Raw genomic sequence first — 25044 nt, forward strand, 5'->3', positions numbered from 1 at the left:
TTTTTTTTTTTTTTTTTTTTTTTTTTGTTTTTTGGGGGGGGGGGGGGGGTTTGGTTGAGAAGCCAATAATTTTTGAGATAATATGAGCATTTTTCAATTTAGGTTTATGTAACCAAGTGTAACCATAAGTGACTGACTATATATCAGTGGACATTAGAGTTTCAGTTTGAATTATTTATTCAAATAAAAATCATCTTTTGAAAGTAATACTTTTCGTGTTTGTCCTGTAAGCCCTTTCTTGCTAGCCTCTCTTCGGACGGCTCGGAGAATGATTGGAAGCATCAAAATCAATTGACTTCACATGCGAAAGATATATCTGCATCTATTGATTCTATATGCATAATGATTTTTATTTGCTCATGCTTATTACATTGCTTCATTGGCATGAAAGGTTTCCATTGTGCAGTACAGGCGAGCAGCATCAAGATAGAATTTTGGGATTGCATTATAAGTTTTTACAATCAGTAACATCGCCAAAGGAAATCATTCTGTTCTTTTCTTACCACTAATATTTGTAGTTTGTTTTGGTGGAATTTGGCATGTTGCTGCTCGGTGTGCTCAATCTTGTTTGTGGTTATGATGAACTTTTACATCTCTTCTTCTCTGATTCTTGCTGAATGTTACTTTTATTTGTATTCATATGTTGTCATATATACTCTCCGGTTATATTAAACTATTGGTTAAAGTCTTGAATTTGTTTAACGGATGCTGAGCATTTTCACCTTTAATTATAGATATGGGGAAATCCAGAAGGATCCCTGCTTCGGATTTTAGGCTGGAACGAGTAATTGGGAGGTCTCTTAGGCTGCTTTCTCCTGCCCCTGATATATTTGGTCGATTGCCCATGTCAGTTAATTGGTGTATTGTATCGTTTTCATCCATATTTCTTTTTCTCCAATGTTCAAGTCACTATGTTATCCATTAGGTCACTGGGCTAATAAAAAATAATAGCGAACATATACATGGGAACATGTTAGCTTAAGCTTTCCATGTTTCCTTTCCTCCAATATTCGTATGATGTTATTGTTTTGGACTCAGTATTGATTGATAATATAAGTTAACATATATGTATGGGCATGTTAGCTTACATTGGAGGCTTAGAAGTTGAAAACGTGGTCAATGAGAAGGCTACCAAACTATGGCATATTTTTGTGTTCCTCCTTTTCTTGTCGTGCTTTATTCATATCGTGTTGGGTAAAACTGGTTGCAATACATTTTAATTCAACTTGTCAGAAATATACAGAAGTTATTGGAAACTTCTCTTTAATTCATTAATATCCCTGAATTTTAAAATAATTAGTTTGTTTGAGCTAATGAGCACTATTCTCCTGGGTGGTGTGTAAATATGCAATATATATTAGCTATTGTGCCCTTTTCAATATAGAAGGCTAAAGGTTTATCCATACACAGTGATGAATATTTTTTATGTCCTAACAGTTTCTAGTACGAGTTTTATAGTTTCTGTAGGCTTCCAGCTTTTTGGTATTGCCCTTTTGGTAATTGGTGAATTGATATTAGTCAAAAAATGATTTGTTTCTAAATGCTATTTTGCACCGATTAGGGTAGGCATAAATGCATTAAATATTTCTTTTGTACTTTTTGTGATTTTTTTTTTTTTTTCCATTTAAATGGGTGAGCAGGTTCCTGGTACATGGCGATGGATGCTTGGAGTATCTGCAGTGCCTGCCATTCTTCAATTTTTCTTTATGCTATTTTTGCCGGAATCTCCTCGCTGGCTTTACCTGAAGGTGCAAAAATTCTTTGCTTGCTTTGGATAATTGTGTGTTGGAACATGTTATCAGATATTTTATCTTTCCTCGTATTGACTCGGCAATAATTCTTGCAGAAGGATAAATCTCAAGCCATTGTTGTGCTCTCAAAAATTTATGATCCTTATCGCTTGGAAGTTGAGATCGATCTGCTTGCTGCTGCACTTGAGGAAGAGCGCCAGAGGAAGATTGCGGTCCGATATTCTGATGTTTTTAAAGTGAAAGAAATAAGACTTGCATTTTTTGCTGGAGCTGGACTTCAGGTAGCTTTCAAAATTTTGCCTATGTTTGGCCCCCCTTTTCCAAGAACTCACTTTCAACTCCACATTTTCCAATAAAATAATTTTACATGTAAACTCAAAATTTTTCTTTATTTTTTAACCACAAATTCTTTAGCAAAATACTATTCCAAAATGCATTTTAGCCCCAAAAAAGGGGGCTCAAACAGGGGCTTTATATGAGCCCCCTCATCTGCTTTTCACATTTCCTCTACTAGTGATGAATTTGGGTTCAAATTTTGAAGAAAAGCTTTCCCATCTTTTATCTACCTTTTAAGTTTGTTTTTGTCTTCTCTTATGATTAAGTTATATTAAGGTTTGAATGAGGGGACAGCACCGACCTTTCTATTTTTGGATATATGACTTACAGAATCTCCATTTCATTGAATACTCGATTACGTAGGATCGTGATAAACATGGAAACAAACTTCGTTACATTGATTACAGTACAACGTCCGACTTTGTATTTGCAGGCATTCCAGCAGTTCACAGGTATCAACACAGTTATGTACTACAGCCCAACCATTGTGCAGATGGCTGGCTTCAGTTCCAATCAACTCGCACTTCTCCTCTCCCTCATCGTCGCAGCCATGAATGCTGCTGGTACAGTTGTGGGAATACATCTTATCGACCACTTTGGTCGACGGAAATTGGCCCTTAGCAGCTTGTCGGGTGTAATAATCTCTCTCATTGTTCTCGCTGTAGCATTTATCTTGGAACCGTCTACTTCTTCCGTGAATGGGCTCTACGGTTGGATGGCGGTTGTGGGTTTGGCTCTTTATATAGCTTTCTTCTCTCCTGGAATGGGGCCCGTGCCATGGACCGTGAACTCGGAGATATATCCTGAGGCGTACCGAGGAATGTGTGGAGGTATGTCGGCTACTGTGAACTGGATATCAAATCTTATAGTAGCCCAAAGTTTTCTCTCAGTAGCCGATGCTGTTGGCACTGGTTCGACTTTCTTGATACTTGCTGTCATCGCTGTGGCCGCTTTTGTGTTCGTGGTTGTTTTCGTGCCCGAGACAAAGGGTTTGACATTTGAGGAAGTGGAGAGGATCTGGAAAGAGAGAGCTTGGGGCAGTGGATATATCAGAGAAGCTCTACTTGAAGAAGGAAATTAGCAGTGAGAGTGCATCCTCTTTATGCCTATAGAGAGGATTATTTTGTGATAACATGTATTACGTTTAGTGGTTACCCTCCCTAAATAATGCATGGTTTTCAAAGGGAAGTGTTCCTGCTTGAAAATCCATCATTTGAAATGAGGTCGAGCTAAGAGCGACTTCATTGCTATATTATAACTTGTATTAAGTTGCAATTTGCTTTCTACCGCATTGTTTGACTCGAAGTTTTAGCAGAACAATCTGCTAATTTTGAACTGATTCAAAATCAATAAAGTCAAGATTAGATGTGGATTTACAAGAAAAAATGTTTATGCTTTCGTACAAGAGTTACTTTTTAAATATAATAGAATAATGCTATTATCGTCTTACATGGTATATATGTGACAATTTGATTACGTCAAATCACTAACAGTTACATGTATGTTACGTAGGAAGATTATGACATTGAGCGACTGCAAATAATATTTATTACTCAATATAATATATTTATGGAGAACAACTTATATAAGGTATGGTTGACGACAAGTAATTTCATAAATTGATGCACAAACACTTTCTCTATACATTTGCTCTTTTCTACAATAATTCATTTCTTATTCGAGTATCATAGAAAATATTACTCGAAATATTTTTGATATACCAACCTAATGTAGAATATTCTAAAAGCGGCTACAAAGATAATATTTCGAGATATACCAATCTAATGTAGAATATTCTCGAAGCGGCTACAAAGAAGTTCAAACTTATATGCACATAACTTAAATTTCTGTAGTTAAGCTCCTTGTTTGTATGCTTTAAAAAAAAATAAAACTCTTTAATTTTCATATTCATTTTAATCATACGTTCACGTAATAAAATATTTTATACTTAAACTCAATTTTTTTTTTTTTTGCCATTTTAATCACACATTTGTGAAAATCACTATTTAAAAAATCATTTATTATTATTATTTTTTTCAAAATAATGACCGTCAAACAGAGGATTACTACTCTGAATCTGATGCTCCCAATTCAATGATGAATTTGGAATTTTAATAAAACTTGGGTGATTTACCATCAAAGACTTCATCTAGGGTGACCTTTCCTTCCCATGTCATCCTGTTGACATCATGACCCATTAATGATTAAACCCCACTCCTAAGGCTCCACCTTCTCAAAGCTTCAGTGAGCCTTAAATCCTGTGCTCTTCGTCACCAACAAAAAAGCCTAAACAAGAAGTGATTGATCAATAGATCGATCGATGGATTATTGACCGATCGATGGATCAAATCAATTTCTGACTGAATTGAGTCATCTTCTTCGATCAATTGTTATCGACAAGCCGATATTTTTTTAAAATTCTCTACCCGTTCTAGGGTTTAATTTATTTTTGTTGCCGATGGAGTCGGATGATGATATGCACGATGCTAATGACGTGGCTTCGATGGAGGAGGAAGATGATTACTACAGCGGCGGTGAGGAGGAGGAGGACTATAACTACAGCTACGGTGAGGTTGAGGGCGAGGAGGAGGATGACTCTGAAGATTTTGACTTTATGGCCAATGAGTCCGATGACGTTCCTGTTAGTCGCTTACAGGTGTGTGAATTCCCAATATTTTACCATTTCTGTATTTATATTGGCTTTGAATTCCTCAAATTTCCTCGGGCTACTGCATCTGTTCACGATCAACCTTTGTTAATGTGGGACAATGTCATTGTAATTGAAATTTATGTTTCTTTTGTGGGTCAGCTATCATTTAGTGTTCTTGCATCAATAAGTTTATAGTTTTCAAGGGGTTAACCATTTAAGTTATATACAACTGTGAATATCACTGAAAAGTCTAAAGCTTAATGGCTTTGTTATTCTCGGAAAAAAAGAAGTCTTTTGGTCTTCATATGTATTATTTCTGATCACATTAAAGTATGCCAGTCCAGTATGTTGAATATCAATGTTATTTGAATTTTAGTTCCGATCAATTTTAGAATGTTAAGCTTGTATTTATTGTGGAATGCTGTTGACGGTAATGCTTTTGTAGAAATATACAATAAGCAAGCTGAATTGTGTTAACATAGTCTAAACACTATCTGTGACAGCTGAGTTTGTTTAGCTATTAGCTATGAACGGGTTCATTTAAGGAGTAGTGACTATTCAATCAATAACTTTGGCCAGATGAATGTAATTTGGTTAGAATGGAGGGTTAAGAGATAAAATTTTGATTTCCGATTCTCTCTCATGTGGTTCTGACATTTGTTGGCGTTAAATTAAATTAATGGAACCAATGCTGCTCAACAAACGCATTCATCTTATGCTGGTTTCTTTCTGGAGTTGGAGAAATAAATTTCAAAATTGGATTGGATTTGACTATGTCAATTCAAAGCTCCAAATTTCATGCTAAAAACCGCAACCTCTATACTGTTACAGCGTTATATTGCATATTTGGTGGAGCCAAATAAAGTAGAGTAGAGCTTTTGCTTAATATATTGAATACAGTTTATAATTAAGAACAGTGAAAAGCAAATTATTTTTGAATATTTGATCTCATTTCTAGAATTATCTCTCTTGCATTTCTTAAAAAAATAAAATGCCATTGCTGCTTGAAAGAACAGAAGATATTGTGGAGAAGAAATGTCCGAGTTAGCCAAATCTCTGAGTTTGAGAAGGCCTTCTGCCTTTTCAACAAAGATGTCAGTGGGCATTATATCGCAGAGCTTAGTATTGTAATGAGATCCTAGTGGCAGAATCCAACAGAAGCTGAGCTCAAGGAAATCAATGAAGTTAATGGCTTGATGCTGATGGTAATGGAACCATTGACTTTATAAAGTTTTTGAACCTCATGGCTAGGAAATGTAGGATACTGATTCTGAGGAGGATCTTAAATAGGCATTTGGCATTTTGACAAGGATCAGAATCGTTTCAGCGATCAGAAAGGTTTCATCTCTGCCGCTGAGCTGCGCCATGTGATAGCGAATCTTGGCGAGAAGCTGAGTGATGAGAAAGTAGATAAGATGACAGGAAGCCTGATGTTGGCGGTGATGGATAAATTAATTGTGAAGAGTTTGTCAATGTTGTAATGGTGAAGTAATGATCTTGGAAACTTGGACAGAGAATAAAAAAGGAAAGCGAAAACTAAAAAATGGATGTATATGGTCGATTAATGCAATGGATTTCTAGTATCTGTTCATTATTTCATTTTATGGTTTTTAAGTTCAAGCCTTGATGATTTCCGTGGCCAGTATGGTGGTGAGATCTTCATCGTTTATGTGACGTTTCTTGTAACTTCTATGTGAAACAATCTAAATTTTCTTCCATTAGTCAGTTCCTTGTTAGATTATAAGAATATCATTCTCCATAAGAAAAACTATGTTTGCAATTTTGAGGCAGGATGTAAAATGGGACTGTGTAGTGTATGACTAGCTAGTAGTGAATTTGTTTATTTCACTGTCTTTATTTGTTTCCATTGGATTTACATGTTAAATTTATGTTCCAGAAAAATTGCACCATCTTGAAGGACGAAGATATACGTCAGCGTCAGGAGGAAGATATCACAAGAATTTCTACCGTTCTTTCCGTTTCAAGAGATGCCGCATGTATACTTTTGCGCCGCTTTAAGTGGTAATCTATTTGACCTCTTGATTTTGCCAAACAACTGAAATCTATCTATAATTCTCACATCAATACCTATCTGATTGTGTCAGTTTGATAATTTTGTTTGAGCGATTTGTGTAAACATTATGAGCCTATGGCTAATGTTTTCTGTATATAATACCTTTCATTGGTGTTTCTTTTGCCTCATTTGACTGTATATCTGAATATTTGAATATTTAGGAGCGTGAATGATGTGCATGAAGAATGGTTTGCTGATGAAGAAAGAGTTCGCGATTCTGTTGGCTTATTGGAGAAGCCACTGGTTCAATTTTCGAATGCTAAACAAGTAACTTATCGATTATAGTCTTGACTTTTTGATCTCTTCTGAGCTTGGTTTCATCATTATATGCTTGTTCTGTATCTTCCTTGGCAGGTAACTTGTGGGATCTGTTTTGAGAACTTCTCACCGGAGCAGATATGTACTGCTGCATGTGGTCATCCTTTCTGTGACACATGCTGGAAAGGTTTGTAACTCCGTGGTACACTTCGATTAGCATGATGCTGACTGGTTTTCTGTTGAAGTTAGTTGGGTCTTTTGCATTTGGGTTATGGCCTATATCTGTTGGTCGATGTTTAACGGCATTGATGGCAGATGTTAGTGGCTTTACGAGAAATCATGTTTCCTGATTGCATCATTTCTTTGTAAGTATTTTTTCAACTGCTGTGGGGATAGCTTGTTTTGGTTCATTATGGGGTATTAAATGGTGGAATTAATTATCGTCTTTCCTTCTGTTCAAGGGCTGGAGGTGGGGGGAGGTTTTTGTTGGGAATATGGTTGTCATGAAGGATCTGTTGGATATTTTATGATTGGGATTTAGGTACCTGTTAAAAAGTTGGAGAACTTTCTATGAGGCAAAGTGCTTATGTTAGGCATGTTTTGGCAGCCAACAAGTAACCCTCATTCCTGAACATATCCATTTCCCGTCTTCCTTGCACCTCCCATATATCTTTGATCTGAACAATTAATTTATCTTGATTTATTTGCGCATTTGTTCTGGCAGCTTACATTTGCACGTCCATCAATGATGGCCCTGGTTGCTTGACGTTGAGGTGTCCGGATCCATCTTGTAATGCTGCCATTGGTCAAGATATGATTAATATGTTGGCACCAGATGGAGATAGGGAGAAGTATTGTCGTTACCTTATTAGATCTTATGTTGAAGATAGTCGAAAGGTAGTTATATCCTTTGTGGATCTGTTACAATTTTGTCCATATATAATTTTCAACTGTAAGTGCTGTATGTAACGCCTTAAATTTTCATAAATCTTGAAGTGTTACCAAAAATTTGCTTTTCTTTACATTAAAGGCGGAACGATAAAATAAAATTCTTTAGTAAAAAAAATAACCGGAATATTCATAACTTAAATTAGATCATGGAAATTGTATCTTTAAAAAAATAAACACAATCAATTAACTAATTAAATAACATATTTTTGAACAAATTAAAATAACTAATAAATTTAAAGACGGAAAAATTTAATGTTTATTTTTCCTTTTTCTTCAATCCACTTGACAGCCCGCATCATCTTACTGCCACAGACCCAACAGACTTGCACTAACCTATAAAATTATTGTAAGAGTGAATATTTAAAAACACCTGATAAGATACGTGCAGTTTTCATACGCAATTATATAACAATCAATTTAAACATTTCATATCACCCTTCTCTTATAGAGTATACGGTGACTAAGCGATACATCCATCTTAGGTTATATTAAATTCTCGAAGGATTTCATATCTCTTTATAAAGAATCCGAAGGTCAACTTGCAATTTATGCATAAATGACTAAATCCATAAAGGTATATGTAAACAAGCTAGTTGCACACGAGTATCTTATCTCGTTATTGAAAAGGTTGAAACAAAGATAAAGTCTTGTGCGTAAAAATTCTCATATGATTTTTTAATACATTTCCACTCATTGTCTCTCTCTCTGCCATGGCTCTCTATATTTTCCGTGATGAAATAATGATAGTTGAAATTAACCATTGAATTTGTATGCAACTAAAATTGGAAAATCGTGTAATACTAGGAATTTGATAAGATTTGGTTTCAAATAATAGAATTACTATTATATCGTATTAATGGTTTTTCTAATTAAAATAATCAACCAGTCCTAATCTTCTAATTGAATTTATATCAAAATAGGAAATGTAGAAGTTAATTTGAAATTGGTTCCATTTGACTTAATATGCTAGTGTTAGAATTGAAGTAATGAAAAGTAATGAAATTTTAATCAAATTAGGATTTCAATTAACCATGGTCAAAATTAAAATTACAATTATCTCTTTTTTCGATCCTAATCAAAATAAAAAATTATCCATACATGTGGCCATCAACAACTTTAAAATCAACAACCAATTTAATTCAATACTAACAATTAATAACTTTTTTAAACTTAAATATCTAGGGTCTAACTTATCTTAATAAAATTTTTCTCAAGTCTAACATTTTAATTAATTGCAAGTTACAAAAAAGTTTAATATTGATATATTAAAACTCGGTTTATCAAAATCTAATTATTTGATCCAAAAAAATTTAAGAATTTAATATAAATTTTACTTTAGTCACTTAAAACTTTTCAAAATTATGAAAAGGTTCCATAAAAATTTTGGGATTTTACATTGTATCAGTTTTTCAAATATCTATCTTCTAGCTTGTGATGGCTGCAATTTTCTTGGAGAAAGTAAACTGTCATTTCACAAAAATCCCAGTAGTAGATTATTTTTGAGAAGTAGGTTGCTATGGTGTTTCTTTTGTTGGGGGTTGGGGCGTCGAGATTGATGTTAAAATTTCACATCTGTGCACTGTATGATTCACCTGTTTCTCCTTAATATGGGTTACACAGAACTTGGTCTTTGCAACTTTTCTGCTATTTTCTGACCTTGTACATATCACACACTGCATGAGTTCTGTGCGCTTGTCTGTGCATGTGGACATTAGATTGTTTTGATGACCTTGTAATTAAAAGAGAGTATGTTAGTTCTGAAAATGTATATTGTTATTGGTTTTCTCGTAAGGAAAAGATATAGACAGGTGGTATATGGTTTTGCTGATGAGAATATTATATATTTAATTGCATTGTTTTGTTCCCAGTCTCTGTTACAGAACAAACATTTTACACTAGCATGCGCATGAACATTCTTTTTAAACTTCAAATGCTACATGCATGATATATGCATTGGATGTTGATTTTATTAGGACGGAAGCCAGTTATTTGTAGGAACGGCTTAGAAGGTCTAGCAACCCTTTGTGGGGGAGCCTTATTGATGATGACATCCCAGTTTTATTACTTTAGTTGGACGATATTTAATTATTTTAGTTGGACTTTTATTTCTTAGTTGGACTTGAGTTATTTTATTTTTATGGACTTGTGTAATGGGCTTAGCCCCTATCTTTTAGATTTTTAGGTTTGTAGTATTTTCAGTATTTCAGTCTATTTTACATTGTAATTGGGATGATGAATTGATTGAATAAAAAGTTGGCCATAGCCCCATTTTTCCTCTCTTTTTCTTCCCTCTGTCTCTGTGATTCTTTCTCCCCCCCCCCCCGCCCCCCAACCCCCCCCCCCAGTTTTTTTTTTTTTTGGGGGTGGGGGATTGATGTTTGACAATGACCTGAATGGTAATATAACTATATGATAATATCTTCAATCAGATCATTGGTTTCTTCTGCTGTAGCCTATTTGCCTTGGCATGCTGATTATCTTGCATTTCAGAGAACTAAAGAACCTTTTGTACATGGTTACAGACCAAGTGGTGTCCTGCCCCTGGTTGTGATTCTGCTGTTGAATACATTGTTGGGAGTGGAAGCTATGATGTCACTTGCAGTTGTTCTTACAGCTTCTGTTGGAGCGTAAGCCCTTCGTTCTAGTACGAATTATTGGTTGTCATCTTTGTTTTCTGTGTTTTGATGTGTGCCAATCATTGTGTGCTGGTCCATTAGTGTACAGAGGAAGCTCATCGTCCTGTGGACTGCGAAACTGTGGCCAAATGGATTTTGAAAAACAGTGCTGAGTCAGAAAACATGAATTGGTAGAGTATTTGCTGACCCAGATGAGTTCTTTTACGAGATTAGCTATTTTGGTCTAGTTCTTTAGTAATTGCTAAATGTGATGTCATTAACATCAAGTTTAAACAAATCAGGAACAGAGGTGCTCTGCAAATGTTTGTTTTCAAAAAGGCCTTTTTTTGGGACGAAATTGGAGATATAACGTGTCGATGTTCTCTAGACAGTAAATGTACATTCACTTGCTAAATTAGGAACTCGGCACTGAATCTTTTAAATTTCTTTGCCTTGAACTAGCTGCCTTACTAACTGTTTGCTGAAGTTGATTGCCTACGGAATTTTTAATTAAAATATTTTCATGTCTTGTGTGGTTACCGATGGGCAAAGTTTGGGTGAATTCTGCCTTTTTATAACTCGAAGGAAAATCTTACAATCACAGAAGTGTTTTTCTAATTCCACTCTATGTTTACAAATGAATTATACTAGCCTATTTATAGGCCAAGATATGCAGATACAATTGAAATTAAGGGCAGGATGGATCTAAACCTATCTGAATTCTGCTGGTGCTTTTTGCTTTATGCAACATTAGGTTTCCTACTTTCTTCAAAGCAGCCTTTGATGAATCTGAAAACTGGCAGATGATTTATCCACAGATTTTTAGCCTTTAAAACAGTGGTTTTGCGTTTAGAAGATTCCAGAAATCTTGCAAAATGCCTTGGCCACTTTTTTTGCCTTCATCCCCTGCCAAAGGCAGTTTTGTCCAACCAAAGCCCCTTGTCTGCGCTTAATTATCCCAGCTGCCACCTAGATGGATTAGCCGCTACTTTTGGTATGTAGCCTTGAGAACAAAACAAAGTAAATCTCAATAAGGCTACGAAAGTTACTGATGTAGTACAAAACCGAGACTTGAGAACATAGGGAGAGAAATAGACAAGAATGGGGTGAGAATCAAGAGAAATTAGAGGATAAATATGAGTTTATTCAATAATCAAGTTCAACTATTACATTGCAAGGACCCTCCTTATATAGAGTTTAAACAAACTAATCTAAGTAGGAAACTAAGGAAATAAACCTGATTCTAGTCAATGTAGAATAATAATAATAATAATAAACTAAAATAAACTAATTCAAATAAAACTATATTTATTCCTAATCTACCAAGATATCTTTTTATTCTTATCTTCATTCTCCATCATTTACATTTTGGACTTAAAAAAGGTTGCTGTTGCATGTCTCCTTCATTGATTAGTTGCTGGTCCATAGTTTCTAGTTGGTGTACAGTCTAATAGCAGGTGTCATGATTTAGCAGAGGTTTTGATTTAATAACTTTGCATGGTTGATGAGGTGATGTTCATTTTGCTATTGCTGAATATTATAATTTCATTGTACTTGTCGATTGATGGTCGCGAATCTTATGGGGTGAGTTTGTGGAAGTATATCCGACGAGGATGGAATGACTTTCGAGAGAAATTGACTTATGTGACGGGGAATGACAATAGTATCAAATTTTGGGATGATTGTTGGTGTGGAGATCATCCGCTAAAGGCACAGTTTCCTTCTTTGCATCGCATTGCCTTGAAGGCTACCGCTATGGTGAATGATGTCCTAGCCATACATAATGAAAATTATAGCTGGAATATTGCCTTCGAGAGGGGTTTGCAGGATTGGGAACTGGATGATTATGCACTGTTTTTGATCTCCTTGCACGAGGTGCATATTCAAGTGGGAGAAGATGATAGGAAAAGATGGAAGCTGGTATGGGATGGTATTTTCTCAGTTTGCACTTATTTTAGATCCATATTGGGATCGACGAAGAGTTCATTTCCTTGGAAGATTGTGTGGCAATGTAAATTGCCCCCACGAGTGGCTTTCTTGTTATGGACGATTGTAAGGGGGCAGACATTAACGGTGGATAATCTTCGTAGAAATGGTTTTTACGTTACCGAATGGTGTTATATGTGCAAGAGAGACGAAGAAATGAATGACCATTTGTTCCTTCATTTTGAAGGTGGCCGGTGGTTGTGGAACACTATTCTAACTTCTCAACATATGGATTGGGTGATGTCTAGGCGTATGGAGAATGTGTTGCGGGCATGGAAGAGAAAATTCCGAGATGAGGATAGTAGTCTTGCGTGGAATCTTATTCTGGGATGCATTGTGTGGTGTGTATGGAAAAAAAGGAACAGTCGTTGTTTTGAAGACCAAGCAAGAACAATTGAGCAAATTAAAGAATGGTTCTATATGACTTTGTATATTTGGTTTAAGGCTGCAGCCACAAATTATGTAGAAGGGCTACCAAACTTTATGTCGTTTATTTCCTGTTTAAATTGATAATACACCCCCCATGTATTATCTATTAATAAAATTACTTGATTACTTATAAAAAAAAAATAATAATTTCATTGTCCTTGCATATCCCAGTCTAATCTGCTGTATGATGGAGCATTGTTGTACTACTAACACAAAGTATGTAAATTCTTCCATTATCAGGATCTAAATTGTTTAAAAGCTGCTACTTGTGATTTTTTTAATTTTTTTAATAGGAAAGACTGACAAATGACATTTGTAGTATCTTATTATCTTATTGCTCGTGTTAATGAATTTTTTGTTATTTTTAGGATATTGGCCAATTCCAAGCCTTGTCCTAAGTGCAAGCGACCAATTGAAAAGCACCAAGGCTGTATGCATATGACTTGCACACCACCCTGCAAATTTGAATTTTGCTGGTAAGCTTTTTTAATAAACTGTTAAATCAAACTGGCTGGATATTATGGTTTTTTTTGCCTGTGCATATGCAGAATCTCTTGACTAGATTATGGAAATTATGTCACCCCCATTTCCATCACTTACTGCTTTACGATTTGAACTTGTGTATTCTGTCATTAACTTGGTCAACTGCTTTGCAGGCTATGTCTAGGTGCGTGGTCGGACCATGGTGAGAGGACTGGAGGTTTCTATGCATGCAACCGGTACGAGGCAGCAAAGCAAGAGGGAGTGGTATGGAATTAGGGATGTAGTAATCTTTTTTTGATAACTTGTATTACAATTTGCTGTCAAATATGGAGAATAAATCATATTCCCCCCTGCATATCAACTTTTTGATATCAGTACGATGAAGCTGAGCGGAGAAGAGAGATGGCCAAGAACTCTTTGGAAAGATATACCCATTACTACGAGCGATGGGCTTCCAACCAATCTGTATGCTCTACTTTGTCTTCTCATCTGGTTTCTCTTTTCTTAATCTTGATTTCATCTGTGATACCTGTATCATATAAGAGAACATCGAATTTGTTTTATTTGAAAATGAAACTAGTTAAACAGTTCTAGTCCTAACACGCTATTTCGCGATCGAGTATAATTAGCTGAAATTGTATCCGAGTTCCATATGTGTGCATCTCATCTAGTGCCCGTTGTGAAAATAATCAAAAATTGGAAACACAGATTACTGTGCAACCAATTTGATGAAAAAGATAATCAAGCAATTGCAAAAACTTTGTCAGAAGTAGAGACAATTGGATATGAAATTTAAAATTGAGATGAGAATTTAAAGAACAAACACCAAAAGAGTTTCCCAGGATCATGAAACCTTGTTTTACTTGATTGCTTTTATTAGTGAAAAAATGAGATCATGTTAGTGAGAAATCAATGTGGATTAGAGAATTATTTGTTGGACTATAACGTAGAAAAGTAAAACTGCTGTTTAAGCTCTGGGCCTATCGCATTGAAGAGAGTTGGATGTTGTGATTTATGTGAACTTATAGCAACTGTGAAAGCGTAGGCTAAGGGGTTCCTTGTCCTTGAATGATGCCACTCTCTGTCTTCTTAGTATCCGTAGCGAGTTTTGGATGAGTGTTCTGTTGTTTGTAAATTTCCTTTCAGTTTTAACATCATTTTAATCGTAATTCTTATTCATGCCTAGGTCTACCTTTTATTTGCATTTTGTTTTCTTTTGTTTGATACAATTGAGCTTTCTGTGTCTTTTAACTCCTCTTTAGTAGAAGCCCTTGGTTGAATATATATAGCTGCACATGTTACATTGCAATTATTCATTAGCATTCGTTAGTCTTTCTATTCCTTTATTGCAACTATCGACTTTTAGTTCATCTAATGCAGTCAAGGCAAAAGGCATTGGCGGATCTGCATCAAATGCAAAGTATTCATGTAAGATTTTCTTATGCTGTTATATGTTGAATCAGGATGTTATTCTAGGAGTATTTTGCATGATGATGATTTAAATGCCACGACCGTTCATTTTAATGATAGTACTTTTAGTTTTGACTTAGATTTATTGTTGATTTCCAAAGGATAAATCTGTTGTATTGTTGAACATGTTTATTCAGGGGTTGTTATTAAAGTTCCAGTATTCTTCATATTCGCACCCTCCTAGTTTTAGTAATCCTCTCTATATCTGGGTGTCTCATAATTTGAGTTATTTCTAACGATTTTGTGAATTGTGGAAATAAGAATCATATTAATGAACTAGCCTTAATACTAGGAGTTAACAAAATTCATGCAAATCAACTAAAATCAAGTCAGACTGAATCAATCACTTTGATTAAATCTAATGTTTAAATTAAATCAAGTTTGTCGGAAGATAACATAAACTCTGAAGTGGTTGACCTAGTTGTCTGTTTGACTGGAACAAGTGAACAAGAGAGGCAAAGATGTTGTCAAACAACTGAACAAAAGACTGCAGTAATTAAGGTTGCTTACAAGAAAAATGCTCTCTAATCAGCAAAACAAGTCATTATGGGGAAAAAACATTTTATAATTCTAAATTGACTTTGATACCATGATACAATTCCGGGAAAGTGAATTGTATTTCTCATAGTTAGTAAACCCAATACGACCGGGAACCTGGTGAACCGGTCAAGAACTGGTGGAATCTAGATAGAACCAGCAGGTTTTCAATGGTTGTACCAGTTTTTGATCTGGTTTGATTTCGGAAAATTTTGAAATTGAAGAACTTGTGAATTGACTCTTAAAAACTTTCACGTTCTAGTTTTTGAACTTGACCATTATGCTACTAATTTAAATTCGTAATATATCAACCGAAGTAATTAATCTACCTAATAACTACAACAACAAAATAAGCCCCTGTTTGTCCCCCATTATTTGAAATTTCAATGGTTGGAATAGTTTTTTTTTTAAAGAATATGTGGTTAAAAAACAATAATTTTTTTTGAGATTATGTGTAATATTATTTTATTGGAGAATGTGTTATTGATTAGAAAAGAGAGAAAAATGAATTTTAATTTTAATGGAGGCCAAACAGGGGCTAAATATCTATTTATCTTTTCGTAATTGATCTTTAAAATCAATTGCCTTTAATGACTTAAAGATATTGATCATCAAAGGATAAAAGCTCCTATTTGAGCCCCATTCTTTAAAAAAAATACATTCTTAAACAATATTTTGACATCATTTCAACTACATATTATTTAATAAAATAATATTACACGCAAATTTCAAACTTTTTCTTATTTTTTAACCATACATTTCTCATCAATACACTATTCGAAAATCCATTCTTATGAAAAGAATGGGGCTCAAACAAGGGCTTAATATATTTCTCATAGATTATCTTTGATAATTATATACTAATTTTATATAATTGGTTTTATCTTAAATATGCTTTAAAACATCTACACTTGTACTATTTTCTACATTATTTTTTCAAATTTAAAAATTATCATTTGAATTTGCATTAAGCCCTAACCCGTGGATTGAACAACTGATCGGATCACTTGGAGCTTCAGTTGGGTCAATGACGGAGACGATTCTGATAACTATGGTATTTCTATATTCAATAGGGTTGCAAGCTAAAATATTAATGGAAAATAGTTTATGCTTGTGACACAAAGAAATCACCCACTTACTTTCAAGCACATCACGTCACTAAAAATCAGATAGAAGTCTCAAGACAAGAACAGCAATACGGAATAAATGGAAATGTAATATCTCTATATTTACCAGCCGCTGCTGTTGCTATTGAATATTATTTCTACTTTCCGATTTTAACTCTAAGAGGTGGGTTTTTTTTTTTCTTTCCTGCAGCTCGAGAAGCTTAGTGAAGTACAATCCCAACCTGAGTCACAATTGAAGTTCGTTATAGAAGCTTGGCAACAGGTAAAGCTTTATCTCTAAGTTCGGTCATATTTCCATGTTAAAGAAAAATAAAAAATTCTCTTCTTGGATGAGGTTGCTCGCAATTTTATTTTTGAAAGTCAAAATGGTTTACGTTGTTTGAAGTAACCTCCTCAAATCCGGCCTTAACCCCACTTCAAAGGAAAATTATTACAACCGTTAAATAATGGACAATGTTAGGACGGCGTGGTTCATTAGATGTTATGTCATTGGCCTGTATACAATTGTGGAAAAGTAGGCCCCCATTATTTGATTTTATAATTTTGGAATAATGTTTATTTATTTATTTTTTTTGAGAATGTGTGGTTAAAAAATGAGACAGAGAGAAATGTATTATAAATTTAATGAGGCTAAATGACATTCTCAGTTGTTGTTAGTTTATTGATGCTGAGAACCCATCAATGCTTGGGGGAGGGTAAACATACCTGAAATCCTTTTTTTTTTTTTAATTAATTAATTTATTTTTTTGCTAGGGTATTAATTGTTTATCTATTTTATTGATGAGCTGAAGGGATTATGCTCTCTGTGAGTTTCTGAAATATGTTATCACTCTATGAATCACATAGCTAATTCTGTAATATGGAGCTGTTCGAGGGAAGGGGAGGGGAACACTCGAGGACTGTGGACAATAATCTCTTCACATTAGTCTCCTCCCACTTCAAATCAAATAATTTTACCAATGTGGTCATAAGCACTCCCCTTTCTTATTGGGTTCCTCTTACTGCTTTTATTGTGAAATTTAGAAGTTTTATTTATTATTTCTTTTCAGGTCCCAAATTTTTTTATCCCATTTCTAATCTGTCAAAGGACATATGATTTCGTTGTTAAATAGTTATGTTTATTGCATTTTATATTTCCTTTTAGATTGATTTCTTGGTAGAATATGTATAGCCCCGGATGAGGACAATGTTACCTTGTGATGCATTTGAGCCTGATATTGTCATTTGGCATTCTTACTTGAGAACTATCTTACCTTCTTCTTTTTTTAATGCATTTTTTTTAATTTTAAGAACCCAAACAAGAGGATTTCCATTTTGATAATATCAGACACCCGTGTCAAAAAATGGTTATAAAACTTAATCAGTATGTTATGGGTTACAGTTTTGTTTTGTCAGGTAAATTGTTATCATAGGATATGCCAATATGATGCAAGTTATATAGCAAATAAGAAGAATAATGACCTCAACAATGATGGCAAGATAATCACCTGATTATCCATATGCATTTTTGCAGATAGTTGAGTGTAGGAGGGTGTTAAAATGGACCTATGCTTATGGATTCTACCTGCCTGAACATGAACACACAAAAAAGCAGTTTTTTGAGTATTTGCAAGGTATCACGTTCTCTTGTTGAATTGGAATTTTCTATATGCCTGTTTAGTTTTATTATATTCACTGTTTAAGGGCGGTCGTCTTACTCTCATAAAGTCCACATTGTCGAATCTCCCTACTTATTTCTTATCATTATTTCCTATCCCTGTTGTAGTGGCAAAAAGGTTAGAAAGGATCTAAAGGGAGTTTCTTTGGGGAGGTTTAGGGTAGGAGAGAAAATTACATTTGGTTAATTGGAGTGTCGTTTGTTCTCCCATAAGGTTAGGGGGTCTTGGATTGAGGAGCATCGTATTGTTCAATAAGGCCTTGTTGGGCAAGTGGTTGTGGCGATTCGGTGTGGAGAGGGATAGTTTTTGGAGAGAAATAATAGAGGCAAAATATGGTGTCATGGAGGGAGGATGGTGCTCAGGTGAGAATCACGATTCTTACGGGGTGAGCTTATGGCGATATATTCGGCGAGGGTGGAGTGATTTTCAGGATAGATTGACTTTTGCAGTGGGGGATGGTACTACCATTAGTTTTTGGGATGATTGTTGGTGTGGAGAACAATCGCTAAAGGTGAAACTTCCCTCTTTATCTCGTATTGTGTTGACACCGTCTGCTACGGTGAGTGATGTCTTAGATATACATAATGGGATGATCAGTTGGAATATTGTTTTTGGCCACAGGATTGAGAATTAGACGATTATGCGCTGTTTTTGACTTCTTTGTATGAGGTCCGCATCAGGACAGGAGAGGCAGACTATAGTAGGTGGAGATTGACACGGGATGAGATTTTCTCAGTTGGCACTTATTTTAGATCTTTATTGGGTCTTGTGCAGAGTTTATTCCCCTGGAAATTGGTGTGGAAATGTAAATTGCCTCCACGGGTTGCATTCTTACTTTGGATGGTGGTCAGGGGACAGATGTTAACGATATATAATCTATGAACAAGAGGTTTTTATGTTACAGAGTGGTGTTATATGTGTCGGAGGGACGGGGAGACGATTGATCACTTGTTTCTCCATTGTGATGCTGCTCGTTTACTGTGGCACAATATTTTGGCATCACAACATATGGATTGGGTGATATCGAGACATATGGAAGACGTGTTAAAGGCATGAAGGAGAAAATTTCGCGACAAGGATTGCAAGCTTGCATGAGACCTTATTCCGAGTTGCATTGTATGGTGTATGTGGAGAGAGAGCAAATTAGAGAAATGTTTTATTTCACATTGTATACATGGTTTAATGCTGCAGCTACTAGGCATATAGATGGGTTGCCCAATTTTATGTTGTTCCTTTCTGCTTTAAATTGATAATACACTTCTCATGTATTATGCATTGATTAATAAAATATTTGATTACCTTTCAAAAATAAAAAATTATTCACTATTTAATTGCAATGTATTCTATACTGTACTCAAAGGTGAGGCAGAGGCTGGTTTAGAAAGGCTCCATCAGTGTGCAGAGAAGGAGCTACAGAATTACCTTAATGCCGAAGGTCCATCAAAGGATTTCAATGATTTCCGTACAAAACTTGCTGGCTTGACGAGGTAATTCTTATTCTAGCCTTTCATCATAACAGGTTTCAGTCCACTCCCATCAGATTTATAGAAAGCTGAGTGAGATAGTAGTATCAATTGACTCTTTAGTTGTCATTTTCTGAGATGAAGGCGTGTTTTTTTTTATCAGTAATTGATCATTGTATGTGTGATTTGTGGAGCAGTAGCCAAGTCCTGAATTCCTTAAATTTTTGTCAGAGAGCTGTTTAAACAACTATGTTGAGACTTACAGCACGATGTAAAAATGTTAAAATTGTCGAGTAACTTCATGAGATCCGCTTGTAAATTACATTCCTAATGGAGTGCTTTAAGATTCAAAATGTTCTGCACGAGTATTCTTGACTACCGAGTCTTCTAACGTATTGCATTTATCATAAGATAGAAAAGTACAACATTGAGTTTCACAAAACTTAGTAGGGATTACTAACAATATCGTCCATTTTTATTACTGATGGTTCCCTTTCCTTAACTGACAGTGTGACTCGGAATTACTTTGAGAACTTAGTTAGAGCACTGGAGAATGGCCTTTCTGATGTTGATCCACAAGGAGCCTGTAGTAAGACGACAAGCTCAAAAAACATAGCTGGCAGCAGCAAAGGGAAAGTTGGAAGGGCAAAGGGATCTTCCAGGACAGGAGCATCAAGCAGAAACACAGACGATTCAAGCAGTTGGGCTTGCGATCGATGTACCTATATGAACGCCCGATATTCGACTACATGCCACATGTGCTGTCACCATCGCTAAAACAGGCCATAACGGACCATGATGGTCCGATAAAAGTACCTTTCTGATAATAAAAACAGAAATCAAAAGAAAATTTATAGAAAACTTGTCACTAGCTTGCCATGTGTGGGAGGTGTAAAATTCTGAAAAAAAGTTTTACCGCAGTAGGCTTGAGTTTTACCCCTTCTTTTAATGGTTGGGTTGAGGTGGAGGTGGGGGTGGGAGTGGGGGTTCATGTACATATTTATGTCTTTGAGTCAAAACAAGTCAGTAGTCACTATTTCCAGCTCTGATGACTATGACTCGATTTTAAATTAACAACATGCGTAGGATGTAAATGCAAATGTACTCATTTGTGTTTCCTTCTCCCAGTAGCAATTGAGATATTTAACTGGGCTACTTCAGCCTTTTATTTTTTACGTTGTAGAATATGTACATTATTATGGTGTATTTGAGAGGAGATAAGCAGTGTATTGCACGAAGATTAAGCTAGGTTGGCATAGCTCATTATTGATCGGGTTGGTTTACTCTCTAGCAAAACTAGTGGGTCAAAAATCTGAATGGTAATATGGTTCGTTTAAGAATAGACTTGCGGAGGAATTTTGGCGAATGGAAGCATGAGAATACAAAATTTACGAAGAAGTTTTTAGTTCCCGTGGTGGTTAATTTACCTAAGAATTTCAGAAGATAGATATAAAAAAACTCGTTAATTCTGCAGAATGTTGAGACTTTGGATGCGTAATCGACAACATTCAATTTTTCGTTCTATCATATTCACTTTTTTAAAAGAATCGAGTTATTCATACAATGAAATAGGATCAGATTTTATAAGCAAATTATAAAATGACATCTGTTTGAGACCCATAATCTAAGGTTTTAATTGAGAAACTACCATGAGCAAAAACGAAAAAATCCAGACCTAACCGTTATTTTGGCAGTTTTAAGATTTTAGTGCATATAAGAGCAAGGAATGTATATTAGACCCACCAAATACGATGCAAAATTTAGAATCTATGAAAATATTTGCTCCTAATACTTCAATAATTTCTGATATTGTGGCTTTAGAATGTCCAAAGGTAAGAACATAACAATTTTGGGTCGATTATGTCCTTTCTTTATTTTGACAGCCTTTCGTGATGAGTTATATTATGGCTCTGTTTGAGCCCCATTCTTTGGAAAAATATATTTTTCAACGGAGTTTTGATATAATTTCAACCATGCATTTTTCAATAAAATAATATTAAACGAAAATTTAAAATATTTTCTTATTTTTTAACCATACATTTTTCTTCAATATTGTTGACACATAAAAATTCAGCCCAAATCGAACAGCCCAAAGAATAAAGCCCAATTGAAAGATCCCCAAATCGGATAGCCCAAAGAACGAAGTCCAATCAAACGAATCAGGGTGAAGGCCCAAATAAGCGGCCCAAGAATGCGGTGACGCCATCGCCCAAGTTTGCGAGTCGCCCAGAATCTGAACGAATGGGGTGTCATACGGTCGCCCAGAGCTGTTATTCCACTCTCGCCCAAACCTTCAAGTCACCCAAGGTATCAACAAATATAACGCATCGTGGTTATCAAGGAATGCAGTTATCAAGGCAGTTGTTAAAGTAGCATTATCACGTTCCACGACTCAAGGGATTCAATCGAAAGCGGTTGAATGATGAAAGATAATGGCAGCAGTTAAGAGGCAGTTTCATGACAAAATGGCCACTACAAAGAAAGTGGGAAGTTACAGGACGATCAAGCAGTTTTCAGGGTAGTTAATCACAAAGAGATCGTCTAGGAGGTATAAAAGGGAGAAAGGACGGAGAAGCAAAGGACCGAATCAAAAACTCTCGAACAGAGAATATGTAATTTTCATTTCCTTAGCTTTTAGACTTAAACATTTTTCTGTAACTCGTGTGCTTGCGCCCCTTGGAGGCACGTTGTTTTTCATTCCCAATTGTAAAGTCCATCACCAATAAAAGAACACCCCTTTTTGGGACTTTGTCTCAAGAGGTTTCGTCCCTTACACAATCGTCTGACCCTTTTTAATTGTTAGCGATTTAACCCGCGCGAAACAATTTGGCACGCCCGGTGGGACAGTGGTGTTAGGTGTTGAAAATACAAAAGGTGAAACAATATGCCTCAGAGATCCGACAAGGAAGGAGCAAGTCAGGGAGGAATCCAGTCTGTAATCGGGCGATATGAGGAGCAGCATGCCTCTCCACGAACAGATGGACAAAATCAGAGCAGTAACAGTCGTTACGAACCAATGACGGAGTTAAGTCCTCGAACCATGCGTGCATTGCTTGGAGAACTCACGCAAGACGTCGTTGAACAGGTAAATCTTCGAAATATTCATAATATGGAAAGATTTACACAAAATGGAAACGCACACTATGACAATATGGCCAAACAGCTAAAGACGTTAAACGAAACAATGAATAAGTTAGTAGGCTAGATATGTCAACCGACTATACCTCTTACAAACCACTTTCAAACTAGGACAATTGTGGGACATAATCCCTCTGTCCTAAATCCGAATCAAGGGGTGGAGTCGCTTTCTGGTCCCTCTACTTCAAACTAAGGAGGTACTACAGTGCCAAATCAAAATAATGGTAGTGGCATGCCTAACTTGGGGGGTAATTCAAACGTGAGAGATAATGTCCTAAATAATGGACAGAATATTCCACGTGGTAATGAGGGAACAGATGTCCAGGCTAACGGTACTGGACCTAATTATGGTAATTTTGTTGCCAATTAAGGACCAAACATTAGACCTCATGCAAATCAACCGGTTAACCAGCCTGTAGGAATTCCATATGATCCCAATGTCATGTTGAGGAACCAGATCATAGAAATCGTGCAGAATCAGATGGCCTTTAGGGTGCGTCCTGTCATTAGGCCGACATACACAAAACCATATCCCGATTGGGTAGACCAAGCATATCCATGGCCTAGAGGGTATAAAGTGCCAGAATTCTCACTGTTTACTGGTTTAGGAGAGGTGTCTACTCTAGAACACATAGGGGCGATTCACATTGCAAAGTGGTGATGTAACCGATTACCATAAAATGAGACTTTTCCCTAGTTCGTTAATAGGGGTAGCTTTCTCCTGGTTCATCAACTTGCCAGCGAACTCTGTTCAAACATGGCAACAACTGGAACAGTTGTTTCATGCTCAGTTTTATAAAATTGAATCTGAAGTCACTTTGGCTGATTTGGCGAATCTACGTCAAATGTCAAATGAATGGGCAGAAAGTTTTCTCCAAAGGTTCAAAACAGCAAGAAGCAAGTGTTTTGTACCTCTGCCCAAAAAAGAATTTGTCAATATCGCACAAGGCTGCTTGAGCTTTGATTTAAAAAAGAAGGTCCAGGACAAGAAATTTCCAGACCTTTTCCAGTTGAGTGCGAATGTGATTAGGTATGAGCGACTGATAAGAGAAGAAGAACAAATGAAAAATTCTAGTAAAGGGACTTATTACAGAGACCCAAATTTTGACGTTCATACCATCGATGACGAATCATACGATCAGGTCGAAATGTGTTTGGCCGAATTAGTAAAAGGGGATACCTATACTTGTCCCATAATGGCCAAGCCTAGACCATCGGGCAAAGATGAGCCCATAAAGGATGGAAACATAAAGGCTAGAACGTTCTCGTTCGATGTGACCAAAGTTGACCTTATATTCGATAAATTATATAGGGATAAGCAAATAAAGCTGAGCGATAAGCACAAATTGCCAAACTCTGAACAAATAAAGGGTAAAAAATATTGTAAGTAGCATAATGCATGGTCACATTTAACTAACAATTACTTGGTTTTCCGTCACGTATTGCAGGATGCTATTGAATCATGACGAATTACGTTCGACGATAAGAAAAAGATGGCAGTGGACGAGAATCCTTTCCCACAGCCACTTGGGGTAAATATGGTAACGTCTGGGTTCAAGAACAAGTTGCCAAAATTCAAGTTGATCATAGACGATGGAGAAGAAGACACTAAAATACATCCCAGTGTCTTCGAACGAATCAAAGGAAAAGAACCAAAAAAGGACGAAAACGTCCTGTGTGCAAGGTGTAAAAGGGAAGTAAATGGAGACACGGAGAAACCAGGGACGTGGCAGTATCCTCATCGCCCTGCCTTCTTCCCAAATATTCAGCCTGGCAGAGGGCGAGGTACATCATTTTATAGAGGACCACCTTTCGAAAGGCAGTTCAGACCAGCAGATACTGGAAGAACATTCAGGCCGCAACCTCGTCGGCCAAATGTATGGCATTCATTCCAATACAGCGCAGGAAGGGCAATACCTTTCGATGAGATGACTAAGACCCAACAAAGGCGTTTCCAACGAAACTACGGACGGATGATGAGGCAGCAACAAGGAATGCCACATCCTAAAGCGCCTCTATTACTCAAGGTAGCCAATCAGAACATCCTCAAAGGTAGTAAAGAGAATGGCACAGATGAATCAATGAAGGAACTGCCAGAAACCTCTTCTGGGAGGTCAA

The 25044-nt window shown here is 36.0% G+C and overlaps 2 protein-coding genes and 1 pseudogene across 4 annotated transcripts in view; all 3 read left to right on the forward strand.

The window, feature by feature from the left end:
* Positions 1-3466, forward strand: part of LOC111392087 (inositol transporter 1-like) — a 7180-nt gene extending 3714 nt beyond the window's left edge. For both annotated transcript variants that reach the window (XM_023017364.1, XM_023017365.1), the window contains 3 exons: positions 1641-1748; positions 1847-2032; positions 2521-3466. In XM_023017364.1, the coding sequence (XP_022873132.1) occupies positions 1641-1748; positions 1847-2032; positions 2521-3168 (942 nt within the window). In that variant the 3' untranslated portion in view covers positions 3169-3466. The remainder of the gene's footprint in view (positions 1-1640; positions 1749-1846; positions 2033-2520) is intronic.
* Positions 3467-4223: 757 nt separating this feature from the next.
* On the forward strand, positions 4224-21046 carry LOC111392078 (probable E3 ubiquitin-protein ligase ARI8). Of its 2 annotated transcripts, XM_023017353.1 has the most exons (16): positions 4224-4743; positions 6635-6759; positions 6973-7078; positions 7166-7256; positions 7794-7966; positions 10543-10647; positions 10738-10826; positions 13222-13266; positions 13419-13526; positions 13707-13797; positions 13909-13998; positions 14914-14961; positions 16858-16929; positions 18181-18280; positions 19686-19812; positions 20298-21046. In XM_023017353.1, exons 1-16 carry the CDS (start codon positions 4546-4548, stop codon positions 20563-20565), a joined length of 1836 nt encoding a protein of 611 aa, XP_022873121.1. In that variant the 5' UTR covers positions 4224-4545; the 3' UTR covers positions 20566-21046. The 2 variants fall into 2 exon arrangements, with proteins under 2 accessions (XP_022873121.1, XP_022873122.1); XM_023017354.1 differs by lacking the exon at positions 13222-13266 and having other exon boundaries at positions 4226-4743.
* Positions 4751-6628, forward strand: LOC111392079 (annotated as a pseudogene).
* Positions 21047-25044: the final 3998 nt, after the last annotated feature.

Source organism: Olea europaea, unplaced genomic scaffold (genome assembly GCF_002742605.1).
Source record: "Olea europaea var. sylvestris unplaced genomic scaffold, O_europaea_v1 scaffold878, whole genome shotgun sequence".
Lineage (NCBI taxonomy): Eukaryota > Viridiplantae > Streptophyta > Magnoliopsida > Lamiales > Oleaceae > Olea > Olea europaea.

What these genes read in the sequence shown, in the direction of transcription:
- LOC111392078 (XM_023017353.1), top strand. Translation starts at nt 4,546, where the DNA reads ATGGAGTCGGATGATGATATGCACGATGCTAATGACGTGGCTTCGATG. An exon ending in GATGGGCTTCCAACCAATCT is followed by an intron (nt 13,999 to 14,913) that starts GTATGCTCTACT and finishes CATCTAATGCAG; the next exon opens with TCAAGGCAAAAGGCATTGGC. An exon ending in TTATAGAAGCTTGGCAACAG is followed by an intron (nt 16,930 to 18,180) that starts GTAAAGCTTTAT and finishes GCATTTTTGCAG; the next exon opens with ATAGTTGAGTGTAGGAGGGT.